Below are 22424 nucleotides of genomic sequence, written 5' to 3'. Positions count from 1 at the left end.
AAAAATATTTTAGTGTAGCTTAACATCTAAGCTTTGATTGCTTCTTTATTGTATCTTGATTATATGATTATTATGAAAAGAGTAGACAATTATACAAAACAACCTCTGAGTACCTGCTATAAATTATGTTGATGCAGAGTAAAACCCTTCTAAACCTTGATCAAAACCTTGCTCCCATTCCCAAAGGAAATCCAGTTTCCCCTTGCTTGATGCAAACTCTTGTAATCTGGATCTTTTCCAGGCTTCCTTTCTTCCTATTCTGGAACCATCGAATTGTGCAAAGGCATCGGCATCTTTCCAAGCAATAGTAAACCCTTCTTTGAAATTATCATGTTCAAATTTACCATCAGGATGTTCATTTTTCCAGAAGTCAACATGACCGTTATAGGCATTATTCAAAGCTTCCTCAAACTTATCATCCAGAGGTTGGTTACTTGGAATTGGCGGTGGAACCAAAGCACCCTTGTCGGTCATTGTTTTGAAATCCCATTCACCACCATTACCAGACTGAAATTTGAATGTCCAGAAATAAGAACCTGAAGTCTTTTGTGCAAACTCCTCAGACTGACGTTGACCAAACTTTTTAACCAAGTCGTCTCTATCGGCATTTTTATCATTATCCCAGGATTGCTGATCCAAAACACACGAGTATTCACCAACAATGAAATCAACTCCTTTTCCGTTGTCATTCAAGTTAGTTAAAACATCTCCTTGTAAATCATCAATAATCTGTTGAGGCTTCTTTTTCTTGTCATCGTCTGAGAAACACCTATAAACATGCTCGTCCAAAACAACACCAATGTATCCGTCTGAACCTTGTTTTTCTTGAACCCATTTAACCCACTGATCAGCCCACCAGCCGTCTGAAATCACGATGGGGACCAGCTTATCGCTCTTTCTTATTTCGGTGATACAGGCACTGTAGTAAGTTGACTGTTTTTTAGCTGGATCTGAAAATTCGGCTTCATTGACTACTTGAATACCAGCAATGTTATCAAATGATTTCAAGTCATTAGCAATCCACCCCATCATCTTAGCAATAGCAATTTGTTTTTTCTCGTCTTTCCAAAACTTTCCTCCAGCACCAGACTCACCTGAATGACCGGAATTGTTTGCACCTCCTGGGAGACCATGGATATCAACCAAAACAGAAATTTTATGATCCAATGCTTTCTTAATAAAGTCATCTTTAATTATCTTCCATGCATTCTTGTAAACACCTTTATACTTGTCAAAATTTGTGCCAGATGTATAAGCACCACCGTCCACTTCCCAATAACCTATCGGTAAACGAATTGAGTTAACATGATGCTCAGAAAGCCATTTCCAATCATCATCATTAACATAGCCTTTCCAATGGTTTTCAAATCTGGATCTAGTATCATCTTCACCAAGCTTTTTGAATAAAGACAGAACAGCATCCAATTCAGCATCACCGTTGGTTTCTGAAAACAATTCATGGTATATCCATTTTTCTAAAACAAAACAAGCTCCGAAATTCACACCAAAATTTTGTCGTGATTGGTAAATTTGTTTAGTCGAAGGTGGTTTGCCTGAAGTGCTTGCTGAATCCGCTTGAGGGATATCTGAAGCTTTACTTTTAAGTTTTAATTTGGAAAAAGCTGCTTGCATTGTTTAACAATTGAGTTGGAAAAAGATTATTATTACACTGTTTGTATGAATAAAATGAAAGAAGAAGTGGATTTGGGAATAGCAATGATAAGGGTTCGCAGGATTATTCGCTGTATTTATAATGTCCCCTTGATTTTTGTAATATCGGCTTTTTTGTGATTTATTGAGTAATTGATTGCTTGGCTAATTGAGTAAGTATTAATGGTTGCTAAGTTGCTGCGGTTAAAATTTGAATGAAATTTAAACAAATTATCGGAAACAACGAGAAACCCGAAACTAATTTTTTCACAATAAGGATTACACACACAAAAAAAAAAGCATTACAAACCACATCGAATCAAGAAAATTAACTATCGCAAAGGCGACCAGGTGGTTCATCATAAATGCATTTTGCTCCCAAGCATGAATAATTCAACTCCTTGGATTCCTTTTTTCCAACAAAGTATAAAGATTTTCCAAGAGATTAACACTCACTTGACTTTTTTATCGTCGCATTCACGTAGTGTCGTGCCGTCATTAGACTTATTACAGAAATTGAATAGTTCCATAACACCCTTGGACCTAGCTGTAATTAAATACTTATTTCCTGAAGATGAGATATTTTTTGATTATGTTGATGAAAACCAAATAATGTTGTCCTTTATTGAGGAAGTAAAAGTAGATCAGAGTGGATATCATCAAACACCAATTGCTGATAAGTATGATGAACAGACGCGTCATTCAAAGCAAATATTAATTTTCTCCTTTCAAGATGCCAAGGTGCATGGAATAGGGAAAATGAAAAAGTCAAATAACAGGAAAAGGCTAAAAAATGATTCAGGAGATTATAAATCCGATCAAAGAAGTGGACTTTTTTTAGGCGATAATAGATTTCTGTTGCAACCTTTAACTCAATCTCAATTAAGTAGCATGATAAGAAGCAGAAATGACAAATTCATCCTATTGTTGGAAAGATTTGTTGACAAATACGAAAACCAAGAAAAAGCGAAAAAGAGCCTTTTGAAGAAAGCAGCTGAACTGATTCCTCAAGAACCTGATTTACAAGATATGGTGGAGGTGTTGCAAGAAAAGAAAAGTGTTACTACAGATTCTGGCCACAATTTTTCCACAGACGAAATGATTCAGATACTTGAAAATTCAAAATTTTACTGCGACCAAATAGCATCAACACAATTACTAAACAGGAATCGTCCTGCGGATTTTAGGAAGCTAACGACTGAAACCTTTCTGTATGTGCATCCTGATCTTAAGGACGCATTACTTAAAACCAAAAATATATGCTTAGAAGACGGGTTGTATTCACACCAGGCAGGAGCTTTGGAAACATTATTGAACCCTGCGAACAAGTCTCATGTTATAGTAAGCACTCTGACAGCATCTGGGAAATCTTTAATTTACCAAATTCCAGTTTTAAATTCTATTTTATGGGATATTTCTAGTGGATTGAAGGGAAGACACACTACTGCTTTCTTTATTTTCCCCACAAAGGCTTTAGCGCAAGACCAAATAAGACATTTTCGAGAGTTTTTAAAGAACTTACCAACTGCATCAAGTCGGCCAATTATCGTCAACACATACGATGGAGATACACCTTTCAAAGAAAGAGACAAAATCTCGAAAGAATCCGATATAATCTTTACCAATCCCGATACAATACACGCGTCTATTCTTCCTAACCATAGCTTTAACAACTGGAAGGAATTTCTTGGTGCATTGAAATTTGTCGTTATGGATGAATTGCATGTATATAAAGGCACTTTTGGGGTCAATGTTGGCTTTGTTATGGGACGACTATCAAGAATGAAAAATTTGCTACTGAGAGACGACTCTATTCAATACATTTCTTGTTCGGCAACAATTCATAATCCTGTATCTCATTTTAGAACTGTTTGCTCATTGCCAGAAAATGAATTAATAGTTCATGTCGACCAAGATGGTAGTCCATGTTGCGAAAAAAAATTGATAGTTTGGAATCCGCCACCATTGATGAACCAACGTGGACAAAAGGAAGACACAGTTGATAAATATGTTCCTCGAGTGGGTATGATTTCAGAGCTGGCTAAATTGCTAGTAAATTTGGTAACTGCGAATGACAGCTTGAAAATAATAGTCTTTTGCCCTATAAGGGTTGTGTGTGAAATGTTGATGAAAGAAGTGCGTCATTTGTTACAAAATTCATTTAAAAATTCTGGAATAACTCAGAGTGATATTATGGCTTACAGAGGAGGGTACAGTAAGAGTGACAGAAGGATCATTGAACAGAAAATGTTTAGTGGGCAACTCCGAGCTATTGTGGCAACCAACGCTTTGGAATTGGGCATTGATTTGTCTCATTTGGATGTCGTCATTACTTGTGGATTTCCTATGCTGAAACTGAATCTACATCAACAGTTTGGACGAGCTGGCCGAAGAAAGAATGCAAATGGTAGTTTGGCAATATTCGTTCCCGGCAAAAATCCAATAGACCAATACTATTTAGAAAACCCACATGAGTTATTAGGGAACGATTACGAAGATCTCTGTGTACTGGGGGTTAGAGATATGGAATGTGGTAAAATGATTCTAGAAAGACATTTACAGTGTGCTGCCTATGAAGAACCTATTGAACTAGATGATATAAAATGGCTTATGCCTGGTGGTTCCAAAAAGGACTTTGAAGATGTTTTGAAAACCAATTTGATTTTGGACATTGATGGGAAATTCAAAACTAATCCAAAGTATTACCCAAAGCCTCACAAGGTTGTGCTGATACGGGCAGTTGAAGAACCTGCATTTGCAGTTGTTGACATCACCAACAACAGAAACATAATCATTGAAGAAATAGAGTTTCTGAGAACAACATTCACATTGTATGAGGGTGGAATATTCCTTCACCAGGGACAACCCTACCTTGTCAAAGAGTTTAACGACAAAGAATTTTATGCAAAAGTGGAAAGAGTCAATGTTGATTGGACAACACTGCAGAGAGATTATACTGATGTTGATCCAGAAGAAGTCGAATTTGTGAAACCACTCTATCCTATTGATGCCCCAAAGGCTTTGGATATACCAGTTTTTTCTGGAAAGGTTAAAATCACCATGAAGGTATTTGGGTTTTTTAAAGTGAATAGGCGTGAGGAAATACTAGAAGTGGTTGAAGTGAAAAACCCTCCTGTAATAGCTTTTTCGAAAGGGTTCTGGTTGAATGTTCCGCAAGAGACTTTGGAAATTGTAAAGGAAAAGAAGCTTTCACCTGCTGGTGGAATCCATGCGGCTTCTCATGCTATTATGAATATGCTACCTGTTTATATCAATGGAGCGTCAGAAAATGGTAGACAAACTGCTGATACGGAATTATCAACTGAGTGTAAATCACCAGCAAAAGAGTTTTCAACAAGGCAGAGCCACAGAGTAAGACCTGCAAGGTTGGTTTTTTATGACACTAAAGGAGGACCAAGTGGAACCGGTTTATCTTACAAGTGTTTTGAGTGCATAGACGAAGTAATCAGGGCCACTTTCACGCGTGTCAAAAACTGTAAGTGCGTGTGGGGTTGTCCCTTATGTGTGGTTTCCAGTGCATGCAAGGAACAAATGAGAGTGCTGTCACGACCAGCTGCGTTGTTGATTTTGGCATCATTTCTAGGAATGAATTTATCTCAGCTCAAAGATGATTTGCCTATAGGTCCAGAACCGGACATTCCAGAATTGGAAACAGAGACTATAATGTATGCGAATGCAACTGTTCGATTTTCACCAAATGTTCAGATTTTAAATGTTCTACGTAGACGTACTTAGTTTAGCTTTTGATTCTATTTGTAATAAATGATGCCTTACGCGAAAACTTTTGTGCTAAATTCTCTCTTGGCATATGTTGCTGAGTGTTTGTGGTTTCGTCAAAGTGGGTGCTTCGTTGACTTCCATTATCACTATTAGTTCTTCTATAGGACATTCGCCTGGAAACTCCCGCACCTGCTCCTGGAGAATGTTCCTTCAGGTTTCTACTTTGGGGCTGTGGCGTAGCCACCCCCGAATGAAACAGATTCCTTCGTTGAAGAGCAGGACTATATGGAAGTTCTTTGTGTTTTGATAATCGGAACACTGTCTGTACTGGTTTTAAGTAAATAGAAGCCAACGTCCCTATATTTAACTCCAATTCCTCTAAAATAACAGGGTTGATGTTGTCATTTTCGGATGTTATTACAGGATTATCATTCAATATGATTTTCTTAGTATTCAATTGAAACTCTCCGTTGGGCCCACTGGCATGTTCCGAAGACAACAATCTCCAATAAATGTAGCCACGATCTCTGATATCTGGATTATCAACCTCTTCTGTTGCCCATTTCAAGACTCGCAATATTACCGACTCTCCTTGTTCCGGGAATTTTAGATAATACTTTGCAACTGCTGTTAAGGTGGCATATTGTACATCTAGCGGATCATCTTTAAATGAAGTAATAAAGTCCTCTAAAATAGATTTCGATTCCTTGATATTCTGACAATATTGTCCCAAAATCCAAACAAATGCCGTTTTCGCATCTGGCTCATCGATTAACTTATAGTGTTTAATCAATTCACTGATCGCAAATTCAAATTGTCCCGGATACTTGCGTAGTATATTTTTAATTACAATTGCAGATTCTTGAACAATATAGGATATTCCATTAGATACCAAATCACAAATCACTTCAACACACTGTTCGGCTGCATTTTCTAGTTTGACTGCAAGATTCCCAAATGCTCTGATTGCCTTTCGTGCCATGGAAACGTCAACCTCCGTGGCATATTCCTCGAGTTCACGTAAAACCAGGCCAACATTGGACTCATTTGCCAATAAATAAATAATTTCAAGTTTAGTGTCCTTTACATATATTGGATCATCAAATCGGCAATAGAACATTTCAACATCAAAATGAACAAACTCTTTTCTGCCCAATAATAGTAATATTACATTACGTAGTACGAGAAATTGAGTTTCAGCTGGTTTTGATAATAAAGAAACAAGCGACGTCCCCAACCTCTTGGGCAATACGGGTAAACGTAATTCTGGATTTCTTGCGTAATTGCAATAGTATATCACCACTTTAATCGCATTCATTACAACCGAGGAGTTTTCGTGCTGCAAAGAAGGCAAGACTGCTTCAATCAAATTCAAAGCTTCGTCCTCATTCTGTGGTGTGTATGACATTAATGCATTCAAGATGTAAGTTTGTTGCCATTCATTGGTTGCACGTAGCAATTTTATTAACGTTAATGCATGGTTTTTATCTATTTTCAAATTCAATGTCTTGCTATTTTCAATCACTGTCCCTAATGATGCTAATGCACTGGAAATTACCGAGGAGTTTTCGTCGTATAATGATTGATTAAGTAATTCTATTAAACCCTCTCTTTCGGCTCTAGCGGGATCATGTTGATAAATTTGGCCAGCTGCGTATGCTGCCGATTTTCTAACGTCGGGATCTTTATCAGAAAACAGTCTTTTGCATGAAGTAATAGATAAATTTAAAAACTCTTTCCGATTTATTGACACCATAGTTTTTAACGATAATACTCGTAGTAAAGGGTTTGGATCACTGTGAAACCGGGAAAAAAAGGGTATTGCATCTTCGGCATCTGGGTTTGTGGTAGCATATGTAGATATATACTCACAGCATAGTTTTCTAACCTCCAAATCATCAATTTTCATTAGTGGGATAATATCCTTCATTAAGTTTGTGACTTCATGGTTATTTAAAATTATGTTTGCCAAAACTTTTTTGAGAACCACCTTAACCCTAACGACAGGTTTTGATTTCTTGAATGCTTGCTCAAGCTCAGTGCGTAATTCAGTAGTTTTTGATCTAGTAAACAATTTCCCGTCACTCATCTTTCGAATATCAATTGTATTGTATGAAATAATAATGAAGAGGTGGGTGGACGAGGTCAAGGTTTTGTTCAATTTAGTCTTGAAAAAAAAAAGAATAACAAATAGGGAGGACCAAATTATATTTGATTTGTGAAACGACGGGAAAAAAAAAAGAGAATTCAGCTGGAGCTGGAGAGAGATATCAGCACACGTATTAACGCGATTACTAAAAATAAGTGAAGCCAAATCCATTTAAAACAAAAACCTACTTATCTAAAACCATACATTAACCTATCAACTCTGTATAAGCCTAATTAACAAAAACTACTCAGATGCAGCATAATCAAAAGAAGAAAAGAAAAGAAAACGAAATTGGTGACCAATACGTTGCTGGTTACCCTTCTAGCTAATTCATAATCTAACATATCCAGATGCATAGGAAACACTGCTTTCACTCGTTCTTTGGACTGGATTGCTTTGAGAATAGCCGATCCAATTAAATGTATTTCCTCGCAGTGAAGAATTATTATTGTACTTTTCCAATAATTTAAGCACAATGAGAATAGGCTTTTGTCCACAAATAGTGTTACCGGAGATATCAATATACTTAGACCAAGCAGCAGAGGAGCCATTAGTAGCAATTTGAAGGGCAATTTTATCTAGCAATTCAATTGATTTGTAAATCTGCAACCCTTTTGGTCGGTGCAAACTACCTAGCGATGTGATATTATCACTCAACGTATCCAAAGTAGTTTCTCCAGATGACAAGTATTTTGTATAGCCAAACCTTGAACCCCAATGGCAAAAATCAGAGCTAATTATGAAATGGTTCTCTTCATTGTCCAAATATGGAAGCAATGAGTTCACTATACCTTCTTGTAACTTACCATCCATCCCACTAATTAATATTGGAATAATTTTTGGTAAGCCATGGATCGCTGTTTCGCCTTTGTAATAGATAAATGGTGCATGCATTTCAAAAGAATGCTCTTCTTCATCGATTTCTTCAGACATGTACTTGAAAACAGGTCCGTGTTTGCATTGCTCATCTAACAATTCTTTAATGGTAGAGACATCCACGGGAATGTTGCCAAACGGTGTTTCGTAATATTCAAAGGGGGAGAGTAATGCATGGTTCTTGAAATAGACGTGATGAGAAGGGCCTAGTAAAAACACCCTTTTGACTTTTGAGGTATCCCAAGCATTAAAAGATTCTGCCAATCTTTCACCAGAATAGGTATATCCAGCATGGGGGCCTATGAGTATTCTTGCGCCATCAATGCCATTGCTGGCATCTTCGCCACTAAGGGGTGTTTTCAATGATCTTGCCTTGGCAAAAAACTGATCAAGTTGGTTCTTTAATTTTGTAGGATTGTTGCTATACCAAGAACCTGCGTGGGTAGCAGGACGAATACTCATTTTGTAACGTATGGTGTGTAACTTTGTTGTTAGTAACAAAATAAAAGAAAGAACAGCAGAACACAGCTTTATCGCTATCTTTCCTAACACTGCCTCAGACAACTAAAGCTCGTTCGCGCTTCCTCATACCAAAATAGTAGATAGCCGGTATTTCCATTTGTAATCTACTAGATTACCAACAATACACATCCCCTACACAACTATCAATCCACACAAAGGAAGTGATCTCGCAGTTTTAGGTTTCTGGATTTTTCTTGACATAATATAAATATTTGTGTATTGAAAATAAGAAAGTATTTACACTACTTATTACTTTGCAACTATTTCGAGATTCCAGTCATTAGAAAACAATTCCTCATCGCCCGCGTAATATGTCGAATTACAAGAGTAAATCCCTCTTGCCAACCAAGAGCCTGGAGTTTCATCTTCTGGAAAGTCTTTAGTGTAAACGGTTTCTTCTGATGGTTCATAAGTACCAATTTCTAATTCTCTGGTTCTAATGGTGATACCCGCTTTCTTAGCTACTTGAATGTAACGGAGGTCTTCATATTTCTTGTTCTTGACTTGAAAGTGCATGGTCATGTGATACTTGACACCACCTGGAATCGTGACAGTGATGCTGTCTGCACCTTTGACTGGAACATCAAAAGGTTCTTTTCCTTTAACGTTGACAACTAATTTAATAACTTGAAAATCTGAGTGGGTTTCGACTGGCATTTATGTGAGTTGGGCTATTTGTTGGAACCAGTTATTTTAATCTTGTTTTTGATGTATAACAATTTCTACATCTCCAGTCCTAAATGTGTTAAAACAACTAAGCTTTATATACTTTTTTATGGGCAAAATGCTTGTTTATTCCTCGGGATGTCGCTTGTTATCGGTCTAGCTCTTTGTGTCGCTATAACATCACTATAAAGCTCGGGGATCGGTAGTATTCTTTCGTTTTTTTTTTTTCATGTGAAATCATAACTAGTTCAGATCGTTTTGTGTTCCTGATCTAACTATGGTTTGTAGTTGGATGTTAATTTTGTCATATTTGTTTTTGCAATCTTTCCCACTAAAACTTTGCCCCACAAAAAAATGTAAGACTTAATACTCCCACAAACTCCTCACTCTATTCCCGTTTTAGAAATCTCTTTGAATACTCTTACTTCCGTTTCAAGTATCTCTTTCAATTGTGGAATACTTTTCCCTTTCTCCTCAAAACTAAAGTCAAAAATTGCCTTGCTTGATGGTTCTTCGTGAACGTTTCGCAAGTTCTTGAAAAATTCTTGTTCTAGTATTTGTTCAACTTCTAATCTTGCTTTGTAATCCCATTGTAGAAGGCTGTCTAACAACTCTAATGCATTCAAGGGAGCAAATGGATACAAGCTTTTCCATTTAACCGGTCGATACTTTACCCAAAGTAGTCCTTCCACTTTCCAGTTATACTTTTTGATGGTTTCAATTGGGGGATTGCCTATTATCTTGAATAGTTCATGAATTTGCTCGTGCAGATTTTTACCAGGAAATAATGGTCTTCTACCGAACAATTCACCAAGAATACAACCCACAGCCCAGATGTCAACTGCTTTTGTGTAGTTTTTAGTGGACATTATTAATTCGGGTGCCCTATACCAGCGTGTTGCTACGTAGTTTGTGATGACAGCTGAGCGGTTTCTGAAATATACAGGATTTATTCCTCGTGCTAAGCCGAAATCACATATTTTTAAAGTCCCTTGAGTGGTGACCAATATGTTTCCTGGCTTTAGGTCGCGATGTATTACATCAGCAGAATGGATGTACTTGAGTCCGCAAAGAATTTGGTACATAAAGCTTTGAATGTGAAATTCTGAAAATTGGACGTTTGAGTACAAAACACGAGCTAAATCTAAATCGGCTAGCTCTTGAAAACAATACAAGCCTTCATAAGGTTTCACATATACAACATCTAAGTCAAGCAAAGTTGCAATCTGACAACACATGTTAGTAAAATGAAACGCAAAACAAAGTTGCAAAGTTTAAAGTTTCATGTACATACATTCTTGTGGCCTCTGAAAAACATCATGAACTTAAGCTCTCGTATTGCCCTGATTAGAAGGATGTCTTTGTTGAAAATCTTTGTTACTTTCTTTATAGCAATCTTGTGCTCCATCGCTGAGACTGAACTTTTCGTATCAATAGCTGAACAAACGACTCCATATGATCCTTTTCCTAACACTCGCACAATTTCGTATCTCGAATCGACTAAAAAGTGATTTTCGTTATCGGTATATGTCGAACATGCTTTAAGGTGATTGTTTTTGTTTTTGAGTGTAGCCATTTCTTGTTGATAGTGTAAATGATGGATTTCGCTTGGCGGCTGCAAAGTTTTCAAATTGATATGGATACGAGGATTGCAATACTAACAAAAAGGTAGAACAAGAAAAAAAAAATTAGAGAGAGAAAAGGTTGAAAACATATCAAAAATTGAAAGGATTAGGCGCTCTGGAAATAAGTTAATTATGGTAATAAACCTACATTTAAAAAAAAACTTGCACCAGTTGTACCGCTATGGGTAAGAGGACAAACACTTTTTCGATATTGCCAAAGAAGTGTCACGAAAACATAACTTTTGCTTGAACAGCCAGGACCCATTATCTTTATTGTGTGCAATTTTTTAAGGCAGATGCACTATTCATATTTCCGAGTACCTCTGAAATCACAGATTTTGCAACTATTTAGCATCATATGATATTCAATCAAGAAATAATGTCAAAGCAGATTTAGCTTTATTTTGAGTTTTATTCTCTTACGTATAATTCTCATTTCTCTTCAGAAGCACAATTTTGAGAGTACACGTGATTCCTTTTCCATCTTCACGTTAATCATTATCTCATCTGAAAGCACAAAATTAAAGATATCATATGGTTATCAAATTCGGTTGTAATGCAGTTTACAAATAGTATAGCAATGAATGTATGGTGATTTTTAGTTGTGTTGCGAAAACACATTTCTCTATGGCCAGGCCATATCTTATTTCCACAACAAAGTGGGAATGCTAGCCATATCGGAGGGAAAACTCAGCCAAAATAAAGGAAATCCTGCACAGGAAATATCTACTCGCACTGATTACAAATTATTGATGATGGCGATAATTTCGTACACTTTCTGATTCCAAACTAAATTACCACCAACTCTAACTTTTGTTCTTTGAAGATGAAAAATCTGGTAAAAGAGACTACGGAACTAGATAACATTTCAAGAGCATTGGTTGAATTACTCAAAAAGAATCATGACAGTTTCAAGTCTTTGTTTAATGTTCAACTTGATCTACTAAAACTATTTGATAAACAAGTAAACAATTTGGAGGCTACAGGGTATTGTGATTATGAGGTAGCATATGCACTATACATGATCATCATTCAATTGATAGCCGTTATGAAGGATAAATCGAATTCCAAAACTGCCGACATATACAACGGAATACAACAATCTATTCGAAAGAAAGCAAGCAACTTTAAAAAGGTGTTAGGGTATTTCAAAAATGACGACGATGAAAAGGATGAAGATCCCCTTATTAATAGATTCAAGTCTTTGAGCGGAGAGAAAACACATCCAGCAACCAAGATCAAGAAAGAATTAATATACCGCGAATGGATAACACCTGTTGAACTCGAGAGGACGCTTCGCGAGAAACATGTGTTGTTAATAGACTATAGACCAAAGAAGGATTATTTACACAACCATATCAAGTTTGATAATTTGATAAATATAGAACCACGACAAATTGAATCATTACCAGAATCTTCAACAGATTCCGATTTGGAAGAAGTATTGAGAGTATCATTGTCGGAAGAAGAATTTCAGATGTTTTTAATTCGGAACAAGTTTGATTTGATTGTTGTCTATAATTATAACTATGGCTCGACGTCAAAAGAGAGACTTTACGGAATACTAGATCTACTAGAAAAGGAAAACCCATTCACTTCTTTGATAGGGATATTATTGAATAATAAATACATCAGTTCGAGATTAAAGATAGCTCCGCTGTTTCTCTCGGGTGGAATTTTGAATTGGTACCATACTCTCGGTGCAGATTATTTAGAGACTAGCTCGATCAAAAATGGAGACTGTTTAAAGGAAGAAACTAGGTACTTAACTTCATTTAGTGATTATCTTTCGAATTCAAAAGAGAGTCTGCCTTCAGAAGTCACACTTGCAAATGAGAACAACAGTGCTTATATTAGACCAGTTCAAAAGAAAGTCGAGCAATTTGATTCTATACCACCAAAAAGTACTGCTACAGTGTACTCGTCACCCAAAGTTGAGTTACCCTTAACTCCGACTTCATCCACCCCCAATTCGCCGGCGCCTCCTTTGCAACCTTTGCTGTCAAATGGGAAGCTGCCAAACAATGTTACAGCTAAAGATGTTACTGTTTCGTCGAAAAAGTCACAATTTCTCGAACTGTATGCCACTGGTTTGGTCAATTTGGGAAATTCATGTTATATGAACTGTGTTATTCAATGTTTGGCTGCGACTCCACAGCTTACTTCATTTTTTTTCCCCACGATAACTGAATCGTTTTCGGACCATTCATACAAACGACATATAAACGTGAACAATAAATTAGGGACAAAGGGAATGTTGACAACCAGTTTTGTTGAATTGATATTGAGTATGCTTAACAACAATGGACGCTCATTCAGTCCTTCTAAGTTTAAGAAAATAATGGGTTCGTTGTCACCGGCTCGACAGTTTGCTTCCTTTGATCAACAAGACTGTATTGAGTTTTTGAATTTTCTTTTGGATGCGCTCCATGAGGATCTCAATCAAGTGACCATAGCCGACCCACAGGAAAGAAAGATGATCACTGAATTAACCCCTGAGCAGGAAAAAAATAGAGAAATATTGCCTGTCAGATTAGCTTCCACTATAGAATGGGAGAGGTACCTCAAACTAAATTTTTCTATAATTGTTGACTATTTTCAAGGGCAATATTTATCCCAATTGAAATGTTTAGAATGTGGATTTACTTCAACAACTTATAATGCGTTTTCGATACTTTCACTACCCATCCCGGAGAAACTAAACAAACTGATGAAAGTTTCTTTGGATGAATGCCTTCAAGAATTTGTGACAACAGAGTTGCTTGATGATAATAACAAGTGGTATTGTCCCAATTGTAAAAAATTTACCAAACTGACAAAGAAAATTGCAATTACTAGATTACCCCAAGTATTGATAATAAATTTTAAGCGGTTCAAAATGACCGCCAGTGGTGGATTTCACAAATTGGAAACTTTTGTGACTTACCCTGTGAATGAAGAATTGGACATGACTCCGTATTGGCCGGATGTTGGCTCTACCATCAGTGCCAACAATTCAATGTCTATAGAAAGGGAAAAAGAGATTTTGAGTACTTTCCCAGTTAGAAGCCAAGTACCGCCTTTCAAATACAAATTGTTTGGCGTGGCTAATCATTATGGTAATTTAACTACTGGACACTATACTGCTTATGTACATAAGAGTAGTGATTCAAAGAAAGCAAGAAACTGGTGTTACTTTGATGATTCTAGAGTAACTTTCAACAAATCACCAAATGATGTATTGAATAAGAATGCCTATTGTTTATTCTTTCAGAGAATATAGTATTAAATAGAACTCATAGATTTATTTTTGTCAATAAATTGAAACTTGGGGTGGTGTCCCACCACATGTTTACTTACACCAACCCATAACCAATCGACTTTATCGTCATGATTTATGTGTATTTCGCCGTGGAATCCATCAACAAAACTCCTATCATTCACCGTGATATTTGTTGTAAAATTAATAAACTCATTAAAGATTGAAATTGCCGACCAGAATTGTAGTTTCCGCAAGCAAGCAACCATTAAGCTCGTCACCTGTCCACCATTATAACAATGAACATAAACGGGTTGATATTGGTTATGGATGATATATTCTAATCCTTGTATAGCTATTTCGTAATCTAGGGGCACCCCTCTCTTTTTACCTTTGCCTGACTGTGCACACTCTAGGTGAATTAGCTGAATTTGATTTTCTTTGGCAAAATTGTATAGTTCCGGGTCAGTTTCTTTGGTGATTGGGTTGGGAGTTAAAGATATGTTTGTTTTCAATTGTAAAGTTTCAAGAAATTTGAAATTGACTTCTCGTGGATATGCACCTCGATATAGACTGGGTTGAACCATACTAAATCGGAGAGGCGGTACATAAATCTCAGGGACAATTTGTGACATTGTTATCAAAATTGGTATGCGGTACTTAGCTTTCAAGTCAACCAGTTTTCTGTGGTTGGCTTTACTTTGTTCTTTTGCTAGTATATCAAAAGATCTCAAATCAACATAGCTTACGGTGATGTTTATATACAGGAATTTTGTGGTTTCTTCACGAATGTGCTAAAAAAAACACTTTATACTAAATGCAAATATTAGTTTGTTAAAGTGGAAAGATAGAGATTCTTTAACGCTTGAAGGCTATATAATGATATTGATTTAATTATGGTAGGCACACCAACAACTAACTTCAAAAACGAGTGGAAGCACGAAGATTTGTTTCTTCTTTGGTGTGACTAACAAAGCCAACTGCACCGCAAATGTTGGTCTTTCCCACATTGAAGCAAGTAATGGCTTGTCAAGGAGATTTGCTGGTGGGTTTAGCTATTTCATGCTTAATGGCTTATATCAAAGAGCTATTGCACACTAGTCCGATTAGTCACGGCATCTTTAATTGAAATTTGTGATATGTCGCCACAGTTGGAAACTATGGATTATTCACATGACACATACGTTCATTTATTGTAATAATTTAATTAATACAGATTTATGGCATCAGTTCCTGTCATTTAAAACGCGGTACATCATTTGAATAGTGGTTGACCATTCCGAGAGTATTTTATTCATCATTTAAAGAGCCAGTGATCTGCTTTTGACGTTTCTTAGTAACGATAATTTTTCATCGCTATACTTGAGTTTTTTGAAGTCAGTCTGAGAATCATGGCAGAGAACACTGTTCATTTATTAACACAGGGAGCTGGCTATGGAGTATTAGTCGGTGTTGGTGCAGTATTTGCTGGTGGAATGATTTTAACTACATTCCTATTACAAAAATACCTTCATGAAAATGCCTATAGCACGGAAACATTTTCTGTTGCTAATCGTTCAGTAGGTACTTTTCTTTCAGCATCAGCAGTATACTCAAGCTGGTCGTGGGCTACTGAGTTTTTATTGGTGACTCTGATGACTTATAACTATGGCATTCAAGCAGGATTTTATTTTGGTGCTGGATTAGCAGTGCAAATTGCTGTTATGAGTGTTCTTGGAATCCATGCCAAAAAGAAAATTCCTACAGCTCATACTTCATTAGAAGCAGTGCAGTTAAGATATGGTAAGGCAGCACATCTACTTTATTTGCTTTTGTCTTTGATTTGTAATATTTGTTCTTGTCTGTCAATGATATTGGCATGTGCTGCAAACATTTCCATAATTGCTGGAAATCTCCATATTGTTGCATCTACGATGTTGATTCCATTTGGTGTCTTGTTGTATACTGTGGTTGGTGGGTTGAAAGCAACTTTCCTTACAGATTTTATTCACACTACAATATTGCTCATTGTTTTGTGTTATATAAATACTGCTGTTTTAACATCAGAACAAGTTGGTGGACTTAACGGATTGTATGATAAGATCGTCGAAGTGAGCACTACCAAATACATCGAAGGAAATTATGATGGAGCAATTCTCACAGGAAAGTCACAAGGGTCAGTGATGTTTGGTTTAATTTTAACTATTTGCAATTTTGGATTGACAGTTATGGATTCTTCATTTTGGCAAAAAACATTTTCAGCTAGTCCAAGAGCTACTGTTCCTGCTTATCTTTTAACGGCGTTTCTTATTTTCTCGAATGTGTGGCCTATTGGTGCTATTATTGGTGGAGCTCTGCATTTCCTAGAGAATGACCCTTCATTTCCAACGTACCCTCGAAAGATGACCCAGGAGGAAATTGACTCGGGGTTTGTTTTGCCTTATGCATTAAAAGCAATTTTGGGTAACGGTGGTCTTGGTGCTTTGCTTTTAATTTTTTATTTGGCGGTAACGTCGACTGTCTCTGCTCAGATGGTCTCGGTATCTTCCATTGTTTCATTCGATATCTACAAGAGGTACATCAATCCTAGAGCACAAAACAAGTCCATGATCAATGTTTCACACATAACATGTGTGGTGTTTGGGTTGGGTATTGCTGGTTTTAGTGTTATGTTGCATTATGTGGGTGTACACATGACTTGGTTTGGATATTTCACGCCAATGATGATATGTCCTGGTATTCTTCCCTTGATATTTACAGTTACTTGGAATAGACAGACATATTGGGCAGCATTTATTTCTCCTCTTGTTGGGTTCGTAGTAGGTTTGGCTGTATGGGTTTCTACAGCCTATCACTTTTACGGTGAGGTCACGATTAAATCAACCGGTGGCCAATTGCCAGCATTGTATGGCTCCTTGACTAGTATGATGTTACCAGGAGTATTGAGTATTATCATATCGCTAGTTAAGCCTGAAAAGTTTGATTGGGATAAGTTGAAAACAGCTGATTTGCTAATTGGAGAAGAAGAAGAAGAAGGTAGTAGTCCAAATATTCAACCTAAGAATGAAGAAGGTGATTTGAACAAGGAGAAACAGGCTGGTGTTGAGGTTAATTTTGAATCCGTTGAAACATCAAGTTTGGAACAACAACAACAAAAGCTGTCTTCCCAATTGACAAATAAAGAGTTGGATTTTTGGATAAAAATTGCAACTGGTGCAGCAATATTTGTATTACTCATTACTTGGGTTATTTGGCCAATGTCTGTATATCGAGATTGGATATTTACTGGGACATACTTTAAAGGTTATGTGACTGTTGGATTGATTTGGTTGTATAGCACATTGATTGTGATTGGATTGGTCCCCTTTTATACCGGAAGGCATTCAGCAGCTACAGTTTTCAGAGGTCTTTACAATGACTATATTAAAAGAAAATAGAGTCTACGGAACTTGCTTGTATCTTATTTACAGATTTGTATACGTTGTGTTGCGCTGTGTTAAACTTTGGAGGTTTTATAGAGAAAAGCCTATGTAAGTCAAGGTAAGAGATGATAGCTTATGTCTTTCGCAAGTTAATTTCTGTTTTATTTTTCTGTTGTTCAGACATGCACGCACTCCCCTCATCCCCAAACCAATCAATTGAACAGCTTACCTTATGTGCAGTAAAAAACGATGTTAAAAAAAATTCAAGTTTAAAAAAGAGAGAAGAAAACAATATGCAACAACCAATACCAATTTGATACGCACCAACAACAACCACAACACAAAAAAAAAAAGAAAAAAAAAATTAAATGGCCATAGTTAAGCAATATGAAAAATCATAATAGTTTGTGAGAGTGAGAAATTTTATTAACCAAATTTTAACAATTGACTTAAGTAGTAAAAGAAATAAAGCAAAATTATGAACAAATTATTGACGCTCAAACGAAATAATCAAACAACTCCAAACAAACAAACAGCCAACAACCAACAACAAAAAAAAATTATATATATATAAATACACACATAAAATTTGTTAGTAAAAGCAAGTTAAACCACATACATAAACAGCCAAAAACTTTGCAACATTTCAAATTTCAAGCATAAATCAATCCAAAAWTTGAATATCGAATTTAACTGATGGCTTCTGGTAAGAATAACATTTCCATATCATCTTTATTAGATTCAAGTTCTACGCCTTCATCACAACCTGCAGGGCAGGCACAAAAACCGACATCATCATCGTCAAAGAGTACTGTTAATAATGGTCGAAAACCAATAGCCATTCTGGAAATGGTTTCCAAATTTCAAACATCTTTCAATGCTGGCCCCGTAGAAAGTGAAGTGATAATAATCGATGACTCTCAAGAGTCCACGTCTTCAGGAGAGGCCGAGTCAAGTTCAACTCAAGTGCCCAAACCCGAACCAAAACCAAAACTAGAACCAAAACTGAAGCCAGTTTCGAAACGTGTATCACCACCTGTTGCCAAATCAGCAACATCCTCAAAACAATACAAAACAATCAAACCAAATGTTCAAAAGGGAAATACTCCGCCAACGAGAACAGCTATTTCAACTGACCAGGTTAAAAAATTTCAAACCAATTTTCATTTAAACCCAGTCACCAATCAAACCTCACCAAGCAAAACATCAATCACATCTATTATCAATATTGATGATGAACCGATACCTGCACCGGTATCTACACCAACTTCAGCAAACAACAGTCCCGGGAATACCAATACGAATGCAACGAAAAGAAAGAGAGCAAATGTTAAATTATTTGATCCCAAAAAACGTCAAGCAGTATCTTCTATCACAACGGGAGAAACTACAGCAACCACCAAAAAGAAAAGTCCCGAGAGGCAGGATAGGTCTGCTAGTCAAGTAAAACTTGCCCAGAAATCTTCTTCTACTACAACGGGAGGTCTACAAAAATCACCTTTGCTAGAGAAGAAGGCAGATAAAACTGCTTCGGGAAATTCATCGAGCCTAAAGAAACAGCTGTCGAGTTTAGGTGCTATAACTGATAAAAATGATTCTCCAGTTCCCGTTAAGTTGTCTGCTCCATCAGTAATAGATCTATTGAACGATGATTCCGAGCCAGAAACATCTCAAACCGATGACAAACAATCAGCGCAAGGGAATAACAACGATAAAAAAATAGAGGGTAACAAAGAACCAAAACAAGAAGAAACTCAAATTTCTAAAAAAGAGGAAAAGCCAACTCCCAGAGAAAAGGAGAAGGAGAAGGAGAAGCCAGAACCACCAATAATTGCATTAAATATTCCATTATTGAATCCTAAAGATCCACAACCTGGTAAAGCTGAAGTAATAGTGAATGTTCTTAAACTTGCCGAAGAAAAATACGGCTGGGGGATAATGCATCCCAAATCGAAATCCGCAATTGATGTAATGGATGATATGATTGATGATGAAGACGATGACGATAATGAAGACGATGATGACATTATAGAAATCGTCGAAAATCAACCACCACCTTCACCATTACCATCTCATCAAATACAACAATCAAAGCTGGCCCAAGGAGCCAATGGGAATAGTGGTACGTCGCTGAATCAACAACAGAAAGGGAAAGAATTGACTGAAGAACAATTATACCGTCAACATGAAGTGAAAATGATTAGAAAAGTTGGAAAATACGATTTTGAAGACCCGTTTATTGATGATCAAGAATTACAAATGGAAGAAGAGATTTCATCCACAAAAGAAGGATTCTTTGTTTATTGGGGACCATTGGTAGACGATAGAAATTCCAACAAGAAAAAGAAAAGGTAGGTGATAGTACATACATACGTAGTTACATACATATACATTACTCATTGAATCTTTCAATTGTAATCTCAAGCATACCAGCAGCATTTAATTCAAATTGATTTTGTGACGATTTTTTAACACTCTTGATCTTGTTTTCGATTGATGAGATCAAAGTGGTCAACTTTTCCTTATTTTCAACAATCACGGGATCTTTCTTTATAGCTACTAATAGATTCAAGTATGCGGCAATAGTCGACAATTTGCTTGGATCAATCTTTGAATTATCTTCAACGAATGCATTTTTCAGGGAATTATTGATCAAATCTACCAAATCGTTCAAAGATTCATTGGTTAACGAAAAATGCTTTCTCTTGATACCATTTCTTGGTGGTAATTTAGGTGGAGTGTTTGATGAAGAAGAAGAGATATTCAACTTCTCCAATTCAATACTATTTACATCCCACTTTTCGTTCAACAACAATTGCTTATAGACTCCAATCAAAGAAGGATACACTGATTCATAAGGACAATTATTTAGTGAGTCCTTAATGAATTCATACCCGGTATCAGGAGATAATGTCAACAATTTTGTTAATAAGGTTAATAGCATGTACTTGAAATTTGGTTTCCCTTCGGATTTAATAACAATGAATAACAAACATTGGAAAAATGTTGTCAATAAAACTTTGGGGATATAAGAAATCTCCAACTGCAAATTTTTTGAATTGATAATTTGTTGTTGATATAATGCAAACCATACCCAAAACACTACTACATCATGATTTCCAGCATTGATAAATTTTGGGTTTACCATTTGAGGAATGATTAAACGTAAAGTCATTACTAACGAATCATGGATTGACATTGTTGGTTTGGCAAAATTTTTCTTTCCTGCTATAGAATGAGTGAATAAAATCAACTCACCAATAATCGAATCCTTAATGGCTTTGGCATCACTGTCGACGATACTGGTTAAAACGTTCTTCTGGTAATCTACAACAACTCTTTCAAAAAGAAGTTCAATTATTTCATCTTCAGATTTGTTCTTATTTTTGTAGTCAATGCCAATTAACAATTTGTGGGAATCGGTGATAAACCCCTGGAAGCATTTCAACAAATCAATATCGAATGAAGATGCCAATTCCACAAATCGATCACAGAATGCACCATCTCTTTCAAATACAAATTTGATTTTTGATTTGGATTGTTGTTGTAACCAACTGAAATGCTCAATTGAGTAACCTTCAGTTCCATTTATATTGGCCAAATAGATCACTTGAGTTAGAAACCCAGTTAATAATCTTCTTTGTAAATATTCTTCATCTTTAACAATCTTGTCCAACTCCTCTTGAGGCATTTCCTTAGCATTGGTGGGTAATGGTGGGCTAATATAGTTTCTGCAGAAACTATAAACTCTTTTCATGACAAAATGGTAATTACCTAAACTACCATGCTGTTTAGTTAATTTGAACATAAGATTATTAAACGAGCTAACTGTCATGGCCAAAAATCTCGATGGATACAAAGTATGAATTTTCTTCAAACAGGCATCAATTAATTCAAATACACAATATAATTTGATTTCAAAGAAGTTTTCACGTTTTAATAATTCAATGTCTTCATCTTGAGATAATTCCAAATCGTTTAATAATTCACAACTTTTCAAAAATAATTCTTTATGATTACCATTAATCGCCAAATTTTCAAAAATTTTCAAAATTTTATACACCCCAGGGGAGTCTCTGATAGGCCCATTGAATTCATAATCGGAATCAACGTACAAGATCAATAATTGTGGCAAATCCCAACCTATTTCGTATGTCAACTGTTTGTTTTCGGAAAGTATAGTCAATATATGACCTAGTAATTGCTCTTTCTCTTCATTGGAATATTTTGTTGGGTCGTTTAAATAAATATCCAATAGTGTACTATAAGATAAGAAATCTTTGGATTGTAATGCGTCTTGAGCTCCAGATTCCAAGTTTTCCATAACTTTTTCAAATTGAAATGGCTCAATGGTGGATTCACTAGTTTCTGAATGGTCTGTTTCTGACATCTCAAGTGTGGTTGTTGCGTTTTTACTTCGAGTAGTATTTGACACAAGAAAATGGGAAACACTGGAAAATATAATTTGGGTGTGCAAGTTTTTTTTTTCTGCTTTTAAGGTTGTACTGATGTTCCAGTTTTTTCTTTTTACTTGTAAGGCTAGAATTGTAATTGAC

The 22424-nt window shown here is 36.2% G+C and overlaps 11 protein-coding genes across 11 annotated transcripts; 4 read left to right on the top strand and 7 right to left on the bottom strand. All coding sequences in view use genetic code 12, as the record gives it.

Moving 5' to 3' along the window:
- Positions 1-123: 123 nt before the first annotated feature.
- Positions 124-1632, bottom strand: CAALFM_C114060WA (17-beta-hydroxysteroid dehydrogenase-like protein; the record flags this gene model as incomplete). The annotated part of the gene is made up of 1 exon (XM_709922.1): positions 124-1632. One exon carries the CDS (start codon positions 1630-1632, stop codon positions 124-126), a length of 1509 nt encoding a protein of 502 aa, XP_715015.1.
- A 402-nt stretch (positions 1633-2034) lies between these two features.
- CAALFM_C114050CA (ATP-dependent 3'-5' DNA helicase) lies at positions 2035-5406 on the top strand (the record flags this gene model as incomplete). Its single annotated transcript, XM_709921.1, has 1 exon — positions 2035-5406. One exon carries the CDS (start codon positions 2035-2037, stop codon positions 5404-5406), a length of 3372 nt encoding a protein of 1123 aa, XP_715014.1.
- A 1-nt stretch (position 5407) lies between these two features.
- CAALFM_C114040WA (uncharacterized protein) lies at positions 5408-7711 on the bottom strand (the record flags this gene model as incomplete). The annotated part of the gene is made up of 1 exon (XM_709920.2): positions 5408-7711. The coding sequence occupies one exon, from the start codon at positions 7709-7711 to the stop codon at positions 5408-5410; it is 2304 nt and encodes a 767-aa protein (XP_715013.1).
- Positions 7712-7870: 159 nt separating this feature from the next.
- On the bottom strand, positions 7871-8878 carry CAALFM_C114030WA (uncharacterized protein; the record flags this gene model as incomplete). Its single annotated transcript, XM_709918.1, has 1 exon — positions 7871-8878. One exon carries the CDS (start codon positions 8876-8878, stop codon positions 7871-7873), a length of 1008 nt encoding a protein of 335 aa, XP_715011.1.
- Positions 8879-9187: 309 nt separating this feature from the next.
- CAALFM_C114020WA (uncharacterized protein) lies at positions 9188-9595 on the bottom strand (the record flags this gene model as incomplete). Its single annotated transcript, XM_709917.1, has 1 exon — positions 9188-9595. One exon carries the CDS (start codon positions 9593-9595, stop codon positions 9188-9190), a length of 408 nt encoding a protein of 135 aa, XP_715010.1.
- Positions 9596-9987: 392 nt separating this feature from the next.
- CSK1 (mitogen-activated protein kinase) lies at positions 9988-11180 on the bottom strand (the record flags this gene model as incomplete). Its single annotated transcript, XM_019475185.1, has 2 exons — positions 9988-10830; positions 10899-11180. 2 exons carry the CDS (start codon positions 11178-11180, stop codon positions 9988-9990), a joined length of 1125 nt encoding a protein of 374 aa, XP_019330730.1.
- Positions 11181-12055: 875 nt separating this feature from the next.
- DOA4 (ubiquitin-specific protease) lies at positions 12056-14491 on the top strand (the record flags this gene model as incomplete). Its single annotated transcript, XM_709915.1, has 1 exon — positions 12056-14491. One exon carries the CDS (start codon positions 12056-12058, stop codon positions 14489-14491), a length of 2436 nt encoding a protein of 811 aa, XP_715008.1.
- Positions 14492-14493: 2 nt separating this feature from the next.
- Positions 14494-15102, bottom strand: OCA6 (protein-tyrosine-phosphatase; the record flags this gene model as incomplete). The annotated part of the gene is made up of 1 exon (XM_709914.1): positions 14494-15102. One exon carries the CDS (start codon positions 15100-15102, stop codon positions 14494-14496), a length of 609 nt encoding a protein of 202 aa, XP_715007.1.
- Positions 15103-15858: 756 nt separating this feature from the next.
- On the top strand, positions 15859-17883 carry DUR7 (Dur7p; the record flags this gene model as incomplete). The annotated part of the gene is made up of 1 exon (XM_709913.2): positions 15859-17883. The coding sequence occupies one exon, from the start codon at positions 15859-15861 to the stop codon at positions 17881-17883; it is 2025 nt and encodes a 674-aa protein (XP_715006.2).
- Positions 17884-18564: 681 nt separating this feature from the next.
- HPC2 (Hpc2p) lies at positions 18565-20223 on the top strand (the record flags this gene model as incomplete). The annotated part of the gene is made up of 1 exon (XM_717144.1): positions 18565-20223. One exon carries the CDS (start codon positions 18565-18567, stop codon positions 20221-20223), a length of 1659 nt encoding a protein of 552 aa, XP_722237.1.
- A 37-nt stretch (positions 20224-20260) lies between these two features.
- Positions 20261-22192, bottom strand: YBP1 (Ybp1p; the record flags this gene model as incomplete). Its single annotated transcript, XM_717143.2, has 1 exon — positions 20261-22192. One exon carries the CDS (start codon positions 22190-22192, stop codon positions 20261-20263), a length of 1932 nt encoding a protein of 643 aa, XP_722236.2.
- Between the last annotated feature and the right edge of the window lie 232 nt (positions 22193-22424).

The sequence above is a fragment of the Candida albicans genome, chromosome 1 (assembly GCF_000182965.3).
Source record: "Candida albicans SC5314 chromosome 1, complete sequence".
NCBI lineage: Eukaryota > Fungi > Ascomycota > Pichiomycetes > Serinales > Debaryomycetaceae > Candida > Candida albicans.
This window is presented reverse-complemented; position numbering and strand designations above follow the sequence as displayed.